This window comes from Rutidosis leptorrhynchoides, chromosome 4 (genome assembly GCF_046630445.1).
Source record: "Rutidosis leptorrhynchoides isolate AG116_Rl617_1_P2 chromosome 4, CSIRO_AGI_Rlap_v1, whole genome shotgun sequence".
In the NCBI taxonomy this organism is placed as follows: domain Eukaryota; kingdom Viridiplantae; phylum Streptophyta; class Magnoliopsida; order Asterales; family Asteraceae; genus Rutidosis; species Rutidosis leptorrhynchoides.
In genome coordinates this window covers 570,817,679-570,834,332 of record NC_092336.1, presented here as the reverse complement: position 1 = coordinate 570,834,332, position 16,654 = coordinate 570,817,679, and the positions used below count along the sequence as shown (strand labels likewise).

General features: G+C 33.8%; 1 protein-coding gene and 1 long non-coding RNA gene across 3 annotated transcripts; one reads left to right on the top strand and one right to left on the bottom strand.

Annotated features, from left to right (window-relative positions):
• Positions 1–322: 322 nt before the first annotated feature.
• LOC139845408 (uncharacterized) lies at positions 323–6,409 on the top strand. The gene is made up of 14 exons (XM_071835672.1): positions 323–533; positions 820–1,222; positions 1,720–1,897; positions 2,004–2,879; positions 3,041–3,141; positions 3,245–3,389; positions 3,528–3,596; positions 3,686–3,731; positions 3,843–4,261; positions 4,668–4,747; positions 5,226–5,361; positions 5,610–5,787; positions 5,867–5,949; positions 6,065–6,409. The coding sequence occupies exons 1-14, from the start codon at positions 434–436 to the stop codon at positions 6,170–6,172; spliced, it is 2,922 nt and encodes a 973-aa protein (XP_071691773.1). The 5' UTR covers positions 323–433; the 3' UTR covers positions 6,173–6,409.
• Positions 6,410–8,740: 2,331 nt separating this feature from the next.
• On the bottom strand, positions 8,741–11,724 carry LOC139845407 (uncharacterized). 2 transcript variants are annotated; one of them, XR_011758299.1, is made up of 5 exons: positions 11,534–11,724; positions 11,014–11,081; positions 9,632–10,905; positions 9,350–9,515; positions 8,741–8,961 (listed from the first exon to the last, which is right to left on the bottom strand). It is a non-coding gene; the product is annotated as an uncharacterized lncRNA (long non-coding RNA). The 2 variants fall into 2 exon arrangements; XR_011758298.1 differs by lacking the exon at positions 8,741–8,961 and having other exon boundaries at positions 9,066–9,515.
• Between the last annotated feature and the right edge of the window lie 4,930 nt (positions 11,725–16,654).

Here is a 16,654-nt window from a genome sequence, read left to right as displayed (position 1 = left end):
AAATATAAATAAATATATACTTACCCGAGGTCACCTTGCCTGCCTACTCAAAGATAAACGCAGTAGCCGATCAAACCAAATAACCAGCACATACACACGCGATTCCTTTTAATAATTGTTCCCATTCCATTAAATAATCACATCACACCCCCATGTTCTCTTTATATCTCTAACCATTGACGCCAATTTTATCTTTCTTTAATTCCCCACCCAAAAGCCAAACCGAAAAAGCAAACCCTACACCCAAACACTCTCCTTGCTTTCTTGATTTTAAAAAGTCCCAATTTTTATATTTGGGTTTTTAATTTCAATCACACCCACAATCATATCTATCGATTATACCCTTGTTTTAAGCTCAAGCAATACTCCAGTTTCATCTACTACTTCTTGTTTATTGTTTAGTTTTGATAATTAAGAATTAGGGTTTACAGTCATGAAGGCCATGGAATCTTTACAAGATCTGATTGAAGAAGCTAAACTTCGTACCGTTTGGTGGGCTCTTTGTATATTCGTTGTTTCTTACTTCTTAGCTCGTAAGTTTCTTACTTTATGATCAATTTTTATTGTATTCATGTTTTTGTGTATTGATTACTTAATCTTGTTTCTTTCAATATTAGCTGGAATTTTGTAGCTTTAAGATGGTTTAAATTTGTTAGATTAGGTACTGAACTTAGATTTAACCTGGAATTTAAACCATAAGTGTATAAATTGCAAATTAAACCATAAAGAAAGCATCAAAAAAGTAATTGATTTGTAAATTATGTTAATGTCATGCCAAGTATTATTGAAGTGTTAATTACTGTGCTGTATTATATCCAGACACCAGTAAATCAATGTGGATGAATGTTCCAATAGCAATACTTTTGGTATCGGGATCACGAATTTTGTTAAACGAAGTTGAGTTTCGTTGGAAGATGAGGAAAACGCAGCCACAAACATATCTGTCACATTTAGAAAAGAAACAGTTATCCGTTAACGATTCACGGCTCACCACCTTGCCACCACCGCCTAAATGGAAGAGGAAAATCGATTCTCCAGTTGTCGAGTCTGCAATGGAGGATTTCATTAACAAACTTTTGCAAGATTTTGTTGTTGATTTATGGTATGCAGATATTACTCCGGACAAGGAGGCACCCGAGCTTATTCGAACAATTATTATGGATGTTCTTGCGGAAATATCTGCAAGAGTTAAGAATATAAACCTTGTCGACTTGTTAACAAGGTGGGTATTTCTAGAACTCTGTTTTTCGTAAACCTTTTATGGTGTGTTTGAATGTGCTTTATTTACAGGTTTTTTAGTAAGTAGTTTCCGTATGCATGGTTGCAAACGACCCTGTCTCGTGCCGTTGCGGTGGTGACTATCAGTCAAAAGTTGGGTCAGAGTCGAGAAAAGTTGGTCAAATAAGTCAAAATTGTCGTATTTTAGTTTGACTTTCTGTAATAATTAACAGTGATACGATTATAGGTAGAAATTAGTCAAAGAAAGTTTTTGGCTCTAAAATATGTATATAAATATATATTTATAGATTTATAGATTTAAAAGTCAACGTTGGTCAACCCAGTCAACGTCCGTCTCGACCCCGTCTTGCGCCCTTTTTGACCATGGTCGTATGATAACTGATTATTTGATTATCAGAGTTGTTCAAGTTACAAATTCCTATTAGAAAACGTACTCGAGAATTCTATATTTTTTATTCTAAAGTTTTCTTTTTGTTTTAGAGATGTTGTTGATCTAGTGGGGGTCCACCTAGAGCTATTCAGAAAAAACCAAGCGGCAATTGGCGTAGAGGTTATGGTAACGTTATCTTCGGAAGAACGGGACGAAAGATTAAAACATCATCTCATTGCTTCTAACGAGCTTCATCCCGCTGTACTATCTCCCGAGAGTGAGTATAAGGTGTGGGTGGAGCGTTTTAACAATAAAAATAAAACCTTTTACAATTTTACAATTTTTTTGTACCACACAAATATCTTACATTTTTTTCTTTTTCTTTTTTCGATAGTATCTTAAACGGATCATGGGGGCTGTATTGGCAGTTGTTTTAAGACCGCGAGAATCTCAATCCCCGTTAGTTCGATGCATAGCCCGCGAGCTTTTAACGTGTTTGGTTATGGAACCTGTAATGAGATTCGCAAGCCCTGGGTACATCAATGAGTTACTTGAACTTATTTTTCTCGCTTCTGGTAATGAGGGATGTAAAGAGGATATGTCTGGTTCTACGAGTTCTGCGAAAGGTCCGGAACATTCAAATAATCAGAAGAGTGATGTGGCACGTGAAGTTCCGTTAGATGGGTCCCACAATGCGACTGCTGACTGGGCTAGGGGTCTTGAAGCTGCAACTCAGAGACGGAAAGAGGTTCTTCAGCCTGAAAATCTCGAAGATATGTGGACTAAAGGAAGAAATTATAAGAAAAAAGCTCAAAAGATCGATCAGAAAAATGCGGCTCGAGAACGAAAACGTAGTTATAATAACGATTCGGTAAAGGAAAAATCGTCTAAGAAGCTTGAGACTTCAACTAGTATAGGTAGGAGTTTAGGACAGATACCACCTAAACCTCATTTAGAAGGTCAATTGGATGGTCAACGGAGAGAACAATTTTTTGACGGTGGTCAAAGTCAAATGTTGACTTTTGATGGTGGAGTTGAAGAGAGTAGTGATGTTAGTGGTGCAAGTAAACCTAGCTTTAGAAAATCAAATAGTACTTCTGATTTGGACAAGGAAGGTAAGATTGAAATTGCGTTTTCAGATCAAGTGAGTGGATCGATAATCTCGGAGTTTTATAGTGCCGATGTTGGGAGACACGCGGGACATAATGTTAACGTTGTTTCTGATAAAGTTTTGCGAATTGAAGGACACGTTCCAAAGCTTAAGTGCAGGGTAAGAAGATCCTCATTGCTTCTCATTATTCAATCTGTTTTTGTTTTTTAAATTTATCAACTTCTTAGTTGATAAATTGTAATAGGAATTTGGATATGTATATTTTACTATGGTTGATTATCATGGTTTTCTTCCATTTTTATGTTATGTGATTTGTACAGGTTGTAGGAGCATATTTTGAAAAACTTGGGTCAAACTCTTTTGCAGTTTATTCGATTGCGGTGACAGATGCTGAAAACCATACTTGGTTTGTGAAAAGAAGGTCTCACTTTTTTGTCCTTTTCCAAAATGATACTCCGTACATATTTATTTGTATGGTTTCTGATGTCAACTCTGTATTTACAAATTTGTAATTTTGTTTTCAGATACCGAAACTTTGAGAGATTACATCGCCAGCTTAAAGATATCCCAAACTATACGCTACATTTGCCTCCTAAACGCATCTTTTCATCAAGTACAGAAGATGCATTTGTCCATCGACGTTGCATTCAGCTGGATAAATATCTGCAAGTACTGTCCCTGTCTTTTACTATTTCTAGTCTTGTTTTTAATCTTCTCTTTTTTTATTTTTATTTTGATTATTATTATTATATTATTTATGTAACTATGTATAAAACTTGAATTTTGACCATTTTTTGTTCTGTGTAGGATCTTTTGTCTATAGCTAATGTCGCCGAACAACATGAAGTGTGGGACTTTCTGAGTTTATCTTCAAAGGTATATATTTATGTAGCTTGTGTGATTAATACTTTATAAGAGTTAGTTTATTTATTTCCAGAGCTAATGATTTTATGTCATTATTGTAGAATTACTCTTTTGGAAAATCGTCTTCTGTAATGAGAACATTAGCAGGTGCGCGTCCGTTAATTTTCACGTATTATATTATAACATCATGCATAAGGCACATTTGGATCAATTAATATTAATTAAATATATCTAAACTTTGTGACATTGAAATAACAGTCAACGTGGATGATGCCGTGGATGATATCGTTCGTCAATTTAAAGGTGTTTCTGATGGTTTAATGAGAAAAGTTGTCTCCCCGACTTTGATTTACGAGCCTGTGTCATCTGCTACTACAAGCAAAAGTTTAAATTGGAAAACAGAGGAACTAAATAATTCATTTACACGACAAACTACATCAGAATCGGCAAATAGTTTTTCAGATAATGAGATGGATTCTACCGCAGAAAACAATGGGTGGCATTCAGACAACGAGTTAAACTCAAAGAGGGTCCCACCTAGGGTTGTAAAACACGATGAACTTCTTAGATCTTTAGATTCTGAAAAACGAGCTGTGCGCTCTGAAATACTAAATTTGGCTGCAAATTTTCCATCAACTTCTGATCGCATGGAAGATTCACTCGGTGTGCCAGCAGAGGTATTTTTTCCTTATTGTTCTTAACTGGTCTGAATTGAGTTTAGTCTCACAATGGGGTTAATTAGTGTTTAATACACGTTATCAAACAAAGTTGCATTTTGAGGTGTCCAACCTATTTACTCGATAAATGTTCGATCCAGCTTATGTTTTATCATCAATGGGTCAGATATTGAGAAAATATTTTCAAAGTGTTGAACAGCTCGGAAAAAAATCAATCATCTTTCTATTGAAAATATGATATCATTTTTTAATAATAAATTCTCTTGATCACATTTAATACTAATATTTATTCATTAATAAAATGGGTGTTTACGGTCAAGATAACCCTGAAATCATTCGTTGACAATCACATGTAGCCACTTTTAACCTTTTTCTGTAAGTAATTTATTCTTGTATGCTCTTGCAGTGGACGCCACCTAATGTTAGTGTTCCGTTGCTAAATCTGGTAGACAAAATATTTCAACTCAATCGAAGAGGATGGCTAAGGTTAGCCGGTTTTAGCTTATTTCCATACAAGTGTAGCATTTTTGTTGTTATTCTATTTGATCATTGGCAATTGACTTATACATGTGGCTTTAAATTATTATTATTAGATATACCTAATAATGATCTTGTCTAAACGGTGATCAACATTGTGTAAATTTGTAAATGTTCTATACTTTAAATAAAGCAGTTAACTGAACTGGCTGCTCATATGTATGGGAAAAAAGAAAAAACTATTTTTAATGAATTAAATTAGGAAATCCCAACATATATCTAGTGTAGGCTATAAGTCCATATGATCAAATTTGTGTCGAAATCCAAAAGCTCGAACTTTTTTTCATTCTGATTTTTTCCTCGGTCATTCCAAACATGATATGAGTTCGTATAAAGAGGTAGTTTATTTATAAATATCACTGATTGTGACAAATGTATCTTTCATGAAAAAGTTCATATGGAATTGCATATATTTTTGTGTATGCAGACGGCAAGTGTTCTGGATATCGAAACAAATATTGCAGTTAATGATGGAAGATGCTATCGATGACTGGCTCTTAAGACAGATACATTGGCTCAGGAGAGAGGACATTGTGGCTCACGGAATTCGTTGGGTACAAGATGTAAGTTTTTAATAATACAAGAAAATAATAATATATAATACTCCGTACCATTTATATATCAAATAATAATTTCTTGGCAAAACCGAATTCTAGTACATGTTATTCACATTTAAACTCATAAATCAGACTGAAAACTTTGACTTTAGAAGTCAAGATATCAAACAAACTTCTTTTTATCATAAAGTTCATATGTATGTATATTCTTAGTAAACAATGGTTAAAACTATAGTGACGGGCTGTTGTGTTAGGTTCTATGGCCCGAAGGCGTATTTTTCACTAAAGCAAGAACGGCTCCTCAATCTGATCAAGAAGAATCTCCATTAGCTGCAAGTCATTCGTCTGGCAGCAAGATCAACAAACAAGGATCGTTCGAGGAACAGCTCGAGGCTTCTCGAAGGGCTAGTGATATCAAAAAGATGATCTTCAGCAAGTTTTTATTTTTTCCACTTCAATAATTACATAACCATCCGTTTATAAAATTTCTAAAACACTAATTGTTTTTCAGATGGAGCCCCTACTACATTGGTGAGCTTGATCGGTTCTAACCAATACAACCATTGCGCAAAAGACGTATATTATTTTCTACAGGTCTATACAACTTTTCTTTTTCTTTCTTCAAAATGTCTAAAATATCCTTCCTTCATTTTTGGTCTTAGTTGTACATGGACCAGGAGATACTAATACTCTACTCTAATATGTGCAGTCTGCTGTATGTTTGAAGCAACTTGCATACGGGTTACTCGAACTAGTAATCATAACAGTCTTTCCTGAGCTTCATGATATCGTAACCGATGTTCACATGAAGAAGTAAACTGAACCTCTGTAAATTCCATAATCTGTCTCACAATGTTTACACGAGTTTGTCCCCTCATGCGTGTAAGTTTGGGATTTGTTTAGCGTAGATACCGAACTTTGATGTTTATGATCTGCTTCTAATTGTACAAAAATGTGTAGTCAGAATGTGCATAATATTCAGTAGTACAAAATTAATACCATCTTCACTTTGATTTTGACTATAGTTTTTGTAATTATTTTTCTTGCTCCTTTAGGTTTGTTTTAGTGCGTGATGCTAAATCGTTTTTTTGAGTATATAAATTAGGTATAATATAATATGATGATATTATTTTGTTAAATTAACAACTAGATTTTAGCAAATGAACCTAATGATTTTGTGGTGTGGAGAGATATTTGGAGCTAAAGATTTATTCACCATTGAACAACTTTTAATATCATCCTCTCAATCATAACACCCTTTTTATGAAACTTCTATAGGTAACTTTTGGCAAAGCCAAAGGTGGTTTTTTTAAACCCTTTCAAGATGAAAATTGTAGGCTTCATTTTCTACATTGGCATACTTTTTATCTTCTATATATCCTCATTTTCCATTGCGTATAACAAACTTCCGGTCCCCGTTAGTCGTAGGAGGTTGACCACTTTGGGGCAAACGGTTCAGGACCCAAAACCAAACCAATACCCATTTCCCGATGATATCAAAATCGACGTCGATCCTAAGTGGAAGTTTGAAAGTCCTAGGATTAAGAAGGCTTATCATGCCTTTCAAGAATGGAAAAAGGCCATCATATCAGATCCACTAAACATGACCGGAAATTGGGTAGGGCCCGATGTTTGTCATTACCAAGGCGTGCTTTGCGCGCTCGCTCTTGACGACGAAAGTATCGTGACCGTTGCCGTTGTCGATCTAAATTTCGGAGATATTGCTGGTTATCTTGTTCCTCAGCTCGGTTTGTTAAACGATCTCGGCATTTTACATCTTCATGCCAACAGATTTTGTGGAGTGTTACCAGAAACTTTATCCAACCTTAAACTCTTGTTTGAACTCGATCTCAGTAGTAACCGTTTCGCTGGCCCGTTTCCTAGCCCGATATTAAATATGCCGTCTTTAAAGTTTCTTGATATTAGATTTAACGAATTCGAAGGTGTAATACCACCCGAAATTTTTGATATGGATATCGACGCCCTCATTTTAAACAATAATCGATTCTCTTCCCACCTTCCTAAAAACATCGGTAATTCACAAGCTTCTGTAATCGTGTTATCAAATAACAAGTTAAGCGGATGCATACCTCGAAGTTTTGGACAAATGCAACGCTTAGAACAAGTTTCGTTTTCCAACAATCGTCTCACGGGTTGTCTACCAGAGGAATTAGGGATGTTAAAGTACTTGATTTTTCTAGACGTAAGTAAGAACTACTTTATGGGTCCCATTCCTAAAAGTTTCGAACGGTTGAAAAGTATCGAGAGGTTTGACTTTTCAAGAAACGAGTTTGCAGGAAAGGTGCACGACAGTATATGTAGTTTGCCTTCATTGTTGAACATTACAATTAACAGAAATTACTTTAATGAGATTGGTGCCGAATGCGAAAAGTTTGTTGATAATAAGAAGATTGTTTTGCTGCACAGAGACAACTGCATCCCGAATAAAGAGCGTCAAAGACCGGAAAAAAACTGCTCTGAAATTAATGACCATCCAGTTGATTGCAGAACAATAGGGTGTCAACCGCGGCATCCTGATATTACTAACCATATAAAGCGAAAAACGCCACCTCAACCAAATAAGCACTCACCCTTACCACCAAAGTAGCCAGTCTACCGCGACATCCTAGTATCGTGGTCCACAGATCGTAGATGTTAAGCCATTAGAAGGCTTATAAATTATGTTAGTGAATAGTGACCATTTTTTTTGTTAGAAATTAAAACCACCCTTTTTAGACTAACTTGTATTATATTTGTTATATTTATATTTATTTATATTACTAATTATTTTTAAGAAAAAATACATCAGATTTGCTTGTAATATTTTAAGCTATATACATCAGATTTTCTAACAAAAAAAAAAAAAAAAAAAAAGTATAATCAAGAGCTGATTAAATCATCTCAAGTTATCAACTGCACCTTCCATAAGAGGATCCGTGAATCGCGATTGTATCATAACTTGAACATTCGCTTATCAGGAACTGCTTTTGGGTCTAAATTAGTAACAGAAGGTTTCGTACGAGTATCAAGTCATCTGATGCTTGTGTAAAAGAATTCGATATACTTGCTGGCATATATGTTAATTCAGTGGCCATTTTGTGCCAGTTCTAACTGATGACTGTAGCAGGGGAGATGAGATATGGCGTTTCATATCTCATCGTTGAAATCGATCAAGGACTAGAACATATGTAACGACTAGGCTATGTCTGTATCTTACGTCATATATTCTAAAACACCCAATTTAATTTATTAGTGGTAAAAAATGTATTTATCATCAAATTTTTCAAATTTCATGTAACCACTAATCAAATACATCAAATACATTTCCCAACAGTGACTATTTAACAAAAGTTAAATAGATCAACTATTTTGTAATGTACAAATTTAGAGTGTACAAAATTGATACTCCGTATATATATAACTAGGTTCGTGGTCCGCGCTTCGCGGCAGATTAGTATCATTTTAACGCTACTATATGGTTACACATTTTTCGGTCTGAAAGTCATCGAAAAAATCCTGGATATAATCAGGTAGATACAAAAGACCTTGCAACGTTGTTTTTTGTGAGCATAATATGGTTCTACATCTTTCTTTGTTAAACACATACTGAAAACATTAGATAAATAAACAATATAAGTGAAATAATCACTTTTAACCATAAACAAATTGTATATAAAGTTAGTTATTAACATAAAAATATATAAGTTCTAACAAAACTAACACAAAAACAAATTTTGTGCTTTGAAAGAGCACAGAACTTTCAAAATTCAACAAAAATTAACATTTTGTTATTTAGACAATCTATTATTAACAAATCGAATGCTAATCTATTTTGAATCAAGCATCAGTTTCGCCTTCGTTTTTTGGTAAACACTCATCATCAACATCATCATCATTATCATCAATATCAGTTTCAACTTCTAGGCTTACACTATATGACGACAACTAAAATACAACACCAAAAAAAATGCTAAGTGTCATCATAAATATGTACCTTCAGGTTGAATGTGAACAGATAATTCACATGCCAATCAAAGATGTTCATCTGCGCTGGAAGCCGATAACCCTAAAGGCTGCTGAAATGTATCATCAGAGCCCTTACATACGGATCAGAAGGAAGCTTGCAATTTGAGTCAATAGTGATCGAATGGCACCAATCCCTGTCATATTGTATGAACATATGATACACATTACTTAAATAGTATTTGATTGTACAATTATGAATATACAAATATTTAACAAATGAATGGAATTTTGCAAATATTGGAAGTTATACCTTGGTCCAAATAATGCCAAAGACACGTTAGTGATATTCAGGGAACCTATATAGCTGATCGGGAATCGCACGGAACTGAAAGATACATAGCTAAGCAAATTAAATATATGATTATACTATGAAGTAACTCTACTCTTCAAACAAACACCACCACCAATACTTTGTTAGTTCCATTTCTCTTAGACATTTCATCAAACACCTCACATGCACTTTCAGATAATGACCATTTTTTCATTATATTACCTGCAAAAATTCAAAAGTGTATGAATATAATTAGTTAATATATATGACCGACAAACAATATGATATATATTTCCAAAAATGGTTATCTGATAATAATATGCTGGATATGCTGAGATCCTGATTTTATAACCAACCATTATTTTTAAATGTTTAACGCATGTTAACTACGAATTAAACATATATTACAACAAAATTGAAATAAGAATTATACAGTAATGAAACATACCTGTAGCTCAACACCATGTAGTGAGTTTACATTGAAAACGGAAATGCTCTTAAATAAACTTTAAAAAAGAAAAAGTTTTACACAAAATGAAAAACGTAACAAATGTAGGCAGGTAAAAATCAGGTTCAGTTATGTGGGTAAGTTCTATCAAGAGAACACGGTAGGACATGGCTACGACCTATAGGTTGCTTCTCTAGAATATGGCTGCAACATGTAGGTTGCCTTGCCAATACATGGCTGCAACCCGTGGGTTGCCTCGCCAATACATGGCTGCAACCCGTGGGTTGCCTCGCCAATACATGGCCGCAACCTATACGTTGCCTCGCCAAGTTACAAAAAGCATCACCTGTATATCATCACAGCCCGTACTTTCGTTAAAAATACCAAGGGAAAACCATCTTTCACATCAGACAATGGAATACGTAGACGAAAATGCCTAGAAAATTATGTGAAAGGACAAATGAATCCAAAGAAAACAGTAACTCAACAGGTAGCAGTAGGCACTTTTTTAATTAGTATCTTAAAACAATTTAACGCATTGTTACGGTAGGATGTTAAAAGATAGGGGCTCAGGTATGTATATCAATAAAGCAACATAAAATGAGTTGCCATAGCTGCAACATATGTTACCCCGCCAAGCTACAACTCATTATTTTTATTACACCGTTTAGGTCCTTCATGTTCTTCATCATATTGTGAGGTTGAAGTAATAAGCGTTCATTGTCACAACTAAGGCCAATAAGTATCGGCAACTATAGTTGCAACACATACATTTGATCACCAATGCTGCACAACAAACACGGTCCTGGCAGCAAACAATACACATCATTTTAGTAACATACATACAACCGCCGATAACTGACTAAAACACCATTGAAAACAACCATCTATCGTAATTTATCAGGACACTTACAACGACAAAGGCAACCAGCAATTACGGCCGATGGACCATATTACCATAGCAACAGTAACACATGCAAACTGAAAAGAATAAAGGTAGCACTAAATGATTCTTTTCTATCAATCATTATAAAAGAGCAAACAGGCAAAAAAAAAATCTTTGAAATTTTTAACAGTATAACACAAGTCTGCAATTTAATCCTGCAACAATATCATCCAATTACACACTTTTGACCAACAATTTCAATAACATAATCTTGTTTGAAAAATTAGATTACAGCAGTAAATTATCTTTTATATATGTCTGAGGCAAAGAATGATGAAAATGAAAGCCTAGAAAGCATCAAATAGCAAACAACATCTTATCGTCATCAAGATCGATGAAGGGAAAAAACCCTAATAGAAATTGGATGGCATAAACCCAGCGCAACAACCATCGCCTCAAACAATAACAACAAACGCTTAACAAACGGCCATCAAAGATAACAGACATCAAAACCCTAAAAAGCATCAAATAGCAAACAAATACTTACTGTCATCAACAACGATTGAGGGAAGAAACCCTAATAGAAATCCGTTGGCATAGACTCACAGCAACAACGATCGATTAAGAAACTCTTAATAAACGAATTAAATGAAAACGTTTTGGAACCGCAGAGTAAGAACAACCACGAATAACCGTAAGGTTTTGTCTTTATGTTCGAGAGGTTGTTACGAATTTTTTGATGGTCGTGGCATCGGGTGAAACGGCCGGAAGTGAGTTTCATGACCCGTCCTAATCCATCTGGACGAATACATTACAATTGATTACATCGCGAGGTACTTGACCTCTATATGATACATTTTACAAACATTGCATTCGTTTTCAAAAGTCAAACTTTCTTTACATTTAAAGTTGATGGCATGCATACCATTTCATAATATATCCAACTATAATTAACTTAATAATAATCTTGATGAACTCAATGACTCGAATGCAACGTCTTTTGAAATATGCCATGAATGACTCCAAGTAATATCTCTAAAATGAGCAAATGCACAGCGGAAGATTTCTTTCATACCTGAGAATAAACATGCTTTCAAGTGTCAACCAAAAGGTTGGTGAGTTCATAGGTTTATCGTAAACAATAAAATTCATCATTTTAATAGACCACAAGATTTAATATTCCCATTTCCCATAAACATCATGCATAAAATTCATTCATATGGATTGAACACCTGGTAATCGACCTTAACAAGTTGCATATAGAATATTCTCATCATTCCGGGACAACTTCGGACATGATAAATTCACCATCATTCCGGGAAAACATCGGACATGATAAATTCGCCATCATTCCGGGAAAACATCGGACATGATAAAAAAGGGCACATTCGAATTCGATAATTCAACCATAGAATGTAGTTTCGATTACTTGTGTCTATTTTATAAAACAGTTATAAAAGTATTTCATGTATTCGCAGTTCAGAATATATTTCAAAAGCATTTAACAAAAAAGTTATAAAAACAATGCATGTATTCTCAGTCCCAAAAATGTAAAGAGTAAAAGAAAATAAAATGAACTCACCATACTGTATTTTGTAGTAAAAATACATATGACGACATTGAACAAGTACAGGGTTGGCCTCAGATTCACGAACCTATATTATTTGTATATATATTAAAACATATACTCGTAATCGAATAAATATATATATATATTATTAGTGATTTTATTTGTCATTTTATATCATGTGTTTTATTAATACTTAATTAGATATATTTATCTTTATATAGATAATTAACATTTATTACAAAAGTATTAATATGGTTAGGTTTTATGTCCCAAATATATTTTTATATAGAAAATCTACATTTGATATATTAATAGTACTAATAATAATAATGATAAAAATAATACTAATTATGATAAAAATTATGGTAATTCTAATAATAATAATGATGATAATTTAAATATTAATGATAAAGATAGTACTAATAATAATAATAATATTTGTAATGTTAATACTAATAACGTTTAATGATAATACTAATAGTTATGATTTAATTTTGTTAATAATAATAAATAATCTAGCAATAATAACAATAATGATAATAATAATAATAATAATAATAATAATAATAATAATAATAATAATAATAATAATAATAATAATAATAAAAGTGCTACCTTAATGAAACAAGCTTTAAAAAGATAAATGCCTCGGTCCGGGCTCGAACCCTCGACCTCTCGCTAACCCAACAACACACATAACCACTCCCCTACTGCTTACTTATCTAATTAAATCGTTTCCTAAATCTAATTAACCATTATATTTCTGTTTCAATTTGTTCTCCATCGTCACTCACCATGTTACCATCAAAGTCATATAATCATGATCATCTTAATTACTTTATTTATTATCAGTATCATAACGGTCCTTTGCTCAATCATCATCTATATTTATATCATTATTTATATCATCGTAATCATCTTACCAACTTACCATCATTCATCTTACTAACATCATTCAACCTTCTTTCATAGTCATCATCTCCTCTTAATCTTCGTTCTAATCGAAAAGAAACAGAAATACAAATGCAGTAGGTGGGGTTTTGGGGTGGTATTTGGATGGTGAGTCTAATGCTCGATAAAATAGAAAGAAACAGGAAAATAAAAGTGATGAATGCGGTTTGTTGTGTTTTGAACGAGGATAGAAGAAAATGAATGTTGCACTGCAGCAGCTCGTGTGACTTTTTGCAGTCCAAGATACCCATTTACAGCCCAAGATACTCCGGCCCAGCAGGATAACGGAATACGGCCCAAGTAAAAATATACCCTAGTAGCCCATCACGATTAATTCCCTACTCGTATCTTTATCATAATCTAACAGACATATTACCAGCACTTTTACAATAAAGTTTCGTGAATTAAATAAGTCAACATGGAATAATGGATGAGGTAATCGGTTCTATTTCTTTCTCTACTTTAACCGACAGGAACATAAAATAAATACGCATATCAACAACTTCATTAACTTTAATTGGGTTTTGTAAATTTTCAAACAGAAGATCAGGTAGCCCTTGGATTTATTTGATGGTTTACAGCACATGCAGTGAATTTTAAATCTCCACTAGGATTATTCTAGTATTAACTCAAGTGGGAAACAAAAAGTGGGGTTAGTGTGTAGAAAGGTGTTGGCCACTAATTGTATCTTTTCATTTATCACCCCATCATCACTTATCATATGTTTATGAATACATCGCCATTTTAACAAAAGAACACAGCAATACTTAGTGAGCTGGAGATTGAAAAGAAAAACAGAAAAGTTACAGAAGTGACGGGAGCAACAGATGATCATGTTATTGTGGTGTTCGATAGTGGTAGTTTAAGCGTGGTGTTAAGACTGTTTTGGGTGGTTTAGGTAGCTGGTCACAACCGGGTTTTGTTTTGGGTTTAATTAAAATAGCACGATACAACAATGAAAGCTAAGATTGTAACATGTGGTGGTTTCAATCAGAAAGTGAAAGCAGAAACGTGGTAATAGAATATAGTAACATAATGATGAGGTTTGGTTATGTTTGGGGCACGACAGAAAGAATTCGACATAATTGTTTATAGTAGTAGCCGTATCAAACAAGAAACAAAGAAATAAAATTAGAGGTTTACTGTAGCAGCAGTTGTTGTGAACGATTTGTTCTTGGACTGTAAGCAGAGACGGGAGACAAAGAATAGCAGTTGAAGGTTGGTGTCTGGGCTTGGTTGTAGTCGTGATCAATGATTTTGTTCAAAAGCATTTGGGAACAAAAGTATATAGTAGCAATTAAATTGAGATGATGGCGGTTTGTGTAGCAATAAGAAGAAGAGAAATAAACATAGTAGCACGTTAGTATAAATTGGTTGGGTTTTAAATCCTGATAACCGAAGGTAGAAGAGTGTTGGTTGAATGTGGGTTAATACACTAAACGATAAACTTAAGTATGATTAACCAAAGTGTAATTAACCAAAGAATATGTTTTGATGATGACACACACATATACATATAAATGATGACTGACATCTTAACATAAAACACGCGAGGTCACTAATCCATACTTTATCTTGCAAACGACCAAGTCAAACATAGGTTAAAGAATGAAATTAAAAGTTCAGGCAAACACACGGTCGAGGTACGGTCGACCGCATAGTTAACCGTGAAACCCCAAACTGAATTGCAACGAAGTTTTGTGAAAACAAGTTGCACGGTCGCCACCACGGTCAACCACAGTGCAACCGCAGTTTCTTCTGTCTCAAATTTTGACCAAATAAAGTTTGACTAGTTCCTGGCATCTATAATTCATGAAACCTTTCTAAACATACTTAGGATAGATGCTCTCTCCATACTCAATTGAGTCTTGGTCATAAAAACACTAATTGTGATTAATTACGCCTAATGACATCTTAATGACAAGTTAACCAAGATTAGGCATAACATATAAGTGTTAATCAACAACATGTGATCTTAATTCTTATCTAGATATTTTTATTATGATCATCAAGTATCAACACACGCAAGCCAATATCACTAGAACAATGATTGTTATTAAAAAGGACTTAGTGATTAATTAAGGCTAAATGAAGAACAATGATCTTAAGGTTAAACTAGAAATGACTTGTAATCCTAAAACACACTTAGATACATTTAGAATGGTCACCAAGTCCCAACTTGAGATTGCTCTTCCCTTGTGCATGTATTGGATATTAATGTGTGCTTACACATTAATCATGAAATGTGTTATATTGCACATTATACTTATTAAGTGCTTGAATTATAATTTGTACAAGTATCTATATGATTAATCTTAGAATAACTATCTCTTGCTACGTGAGTATTACTTGCTACTTGCTAATATGCTTAATACTCATAAACTTGTCAACTTAATATGTTTGCCATGTGCTCACTAGTTAGAATTTAAGTAACTAACTTACTCCAATAGATTAAGTGTAAAATGGTTCACAATAGTTAATTGTCTATTTGGTCTAGTCTAAGTAACTAAGTATGATTGCTTGCTCAATAATAACTTAACCTTAATGTCTCTACATACTTCTTGATTATCCTATAGAGACATTATTCAATTAATCCCTAACTAAACTCAAATAAAACATGACTTGAGATTAATTGGAACTAGGAAGTTAGTTAATGATATAGTGACTAGCCTTTAGAATTGAACCAAGTGCATTAAAGTGTGTGACGATCGCTCCAAATCCATATGGACGAACACGTCATTCATCGATTTCATTGCGAGGTATTTGACCTCTATATGATACGTTTTGTAAATATTGCATTCTTTTGAAAAGGCACACCATAAATGAATATTTAAATCAAAGGTTTTCGACATCTGATGATTTCTACATATAGACAATTACCGTGATATAATAGTTTACAATAGTACTTCCGTTGACAATGCAGTCAAAATAAGATACATGGTGATGATTTGGTGAATGCAACGTTTCCTTGAAAAATATGCCATGTAAGACTCCATGCACATAGCTTGTCTAACATATAAGCAAACAGGGGAAGACTTCTAGGGAACCTGAGAATAAACATGCTAACAAATGGCAACACAAAGGTTGGTGAGTTCATAGTTTTAATATTTTGCATAATCTGTACATAAAGGTGGATCACAAGATTTC

Excerpts from the sequence above, each read along its gene's own strand:
- LOC139845408 (XM_071835672.1), top strand. The coding sequence starts at position 434 with ATGAAGGCCATGGAATCTTTACAAGATCTGATTGAAGAAGCTAAACTT. Across the intron at positions 1,223-1,719 it reads CTTGTCGACTTGTTAACAAG|AGATGTTGTTGATCTAGTGG; the intron begins GTGGGTATTTCT and ends TTTTTGTTTTAG. Across the intron at positions 4,748-5,225 it reads AATCGAAGAGGATGGCTAAG|ACGGCAAGTGTTCTGGATAT; the intron begins GTTAGCCGGTTT and ends TTGTGTATGCAG.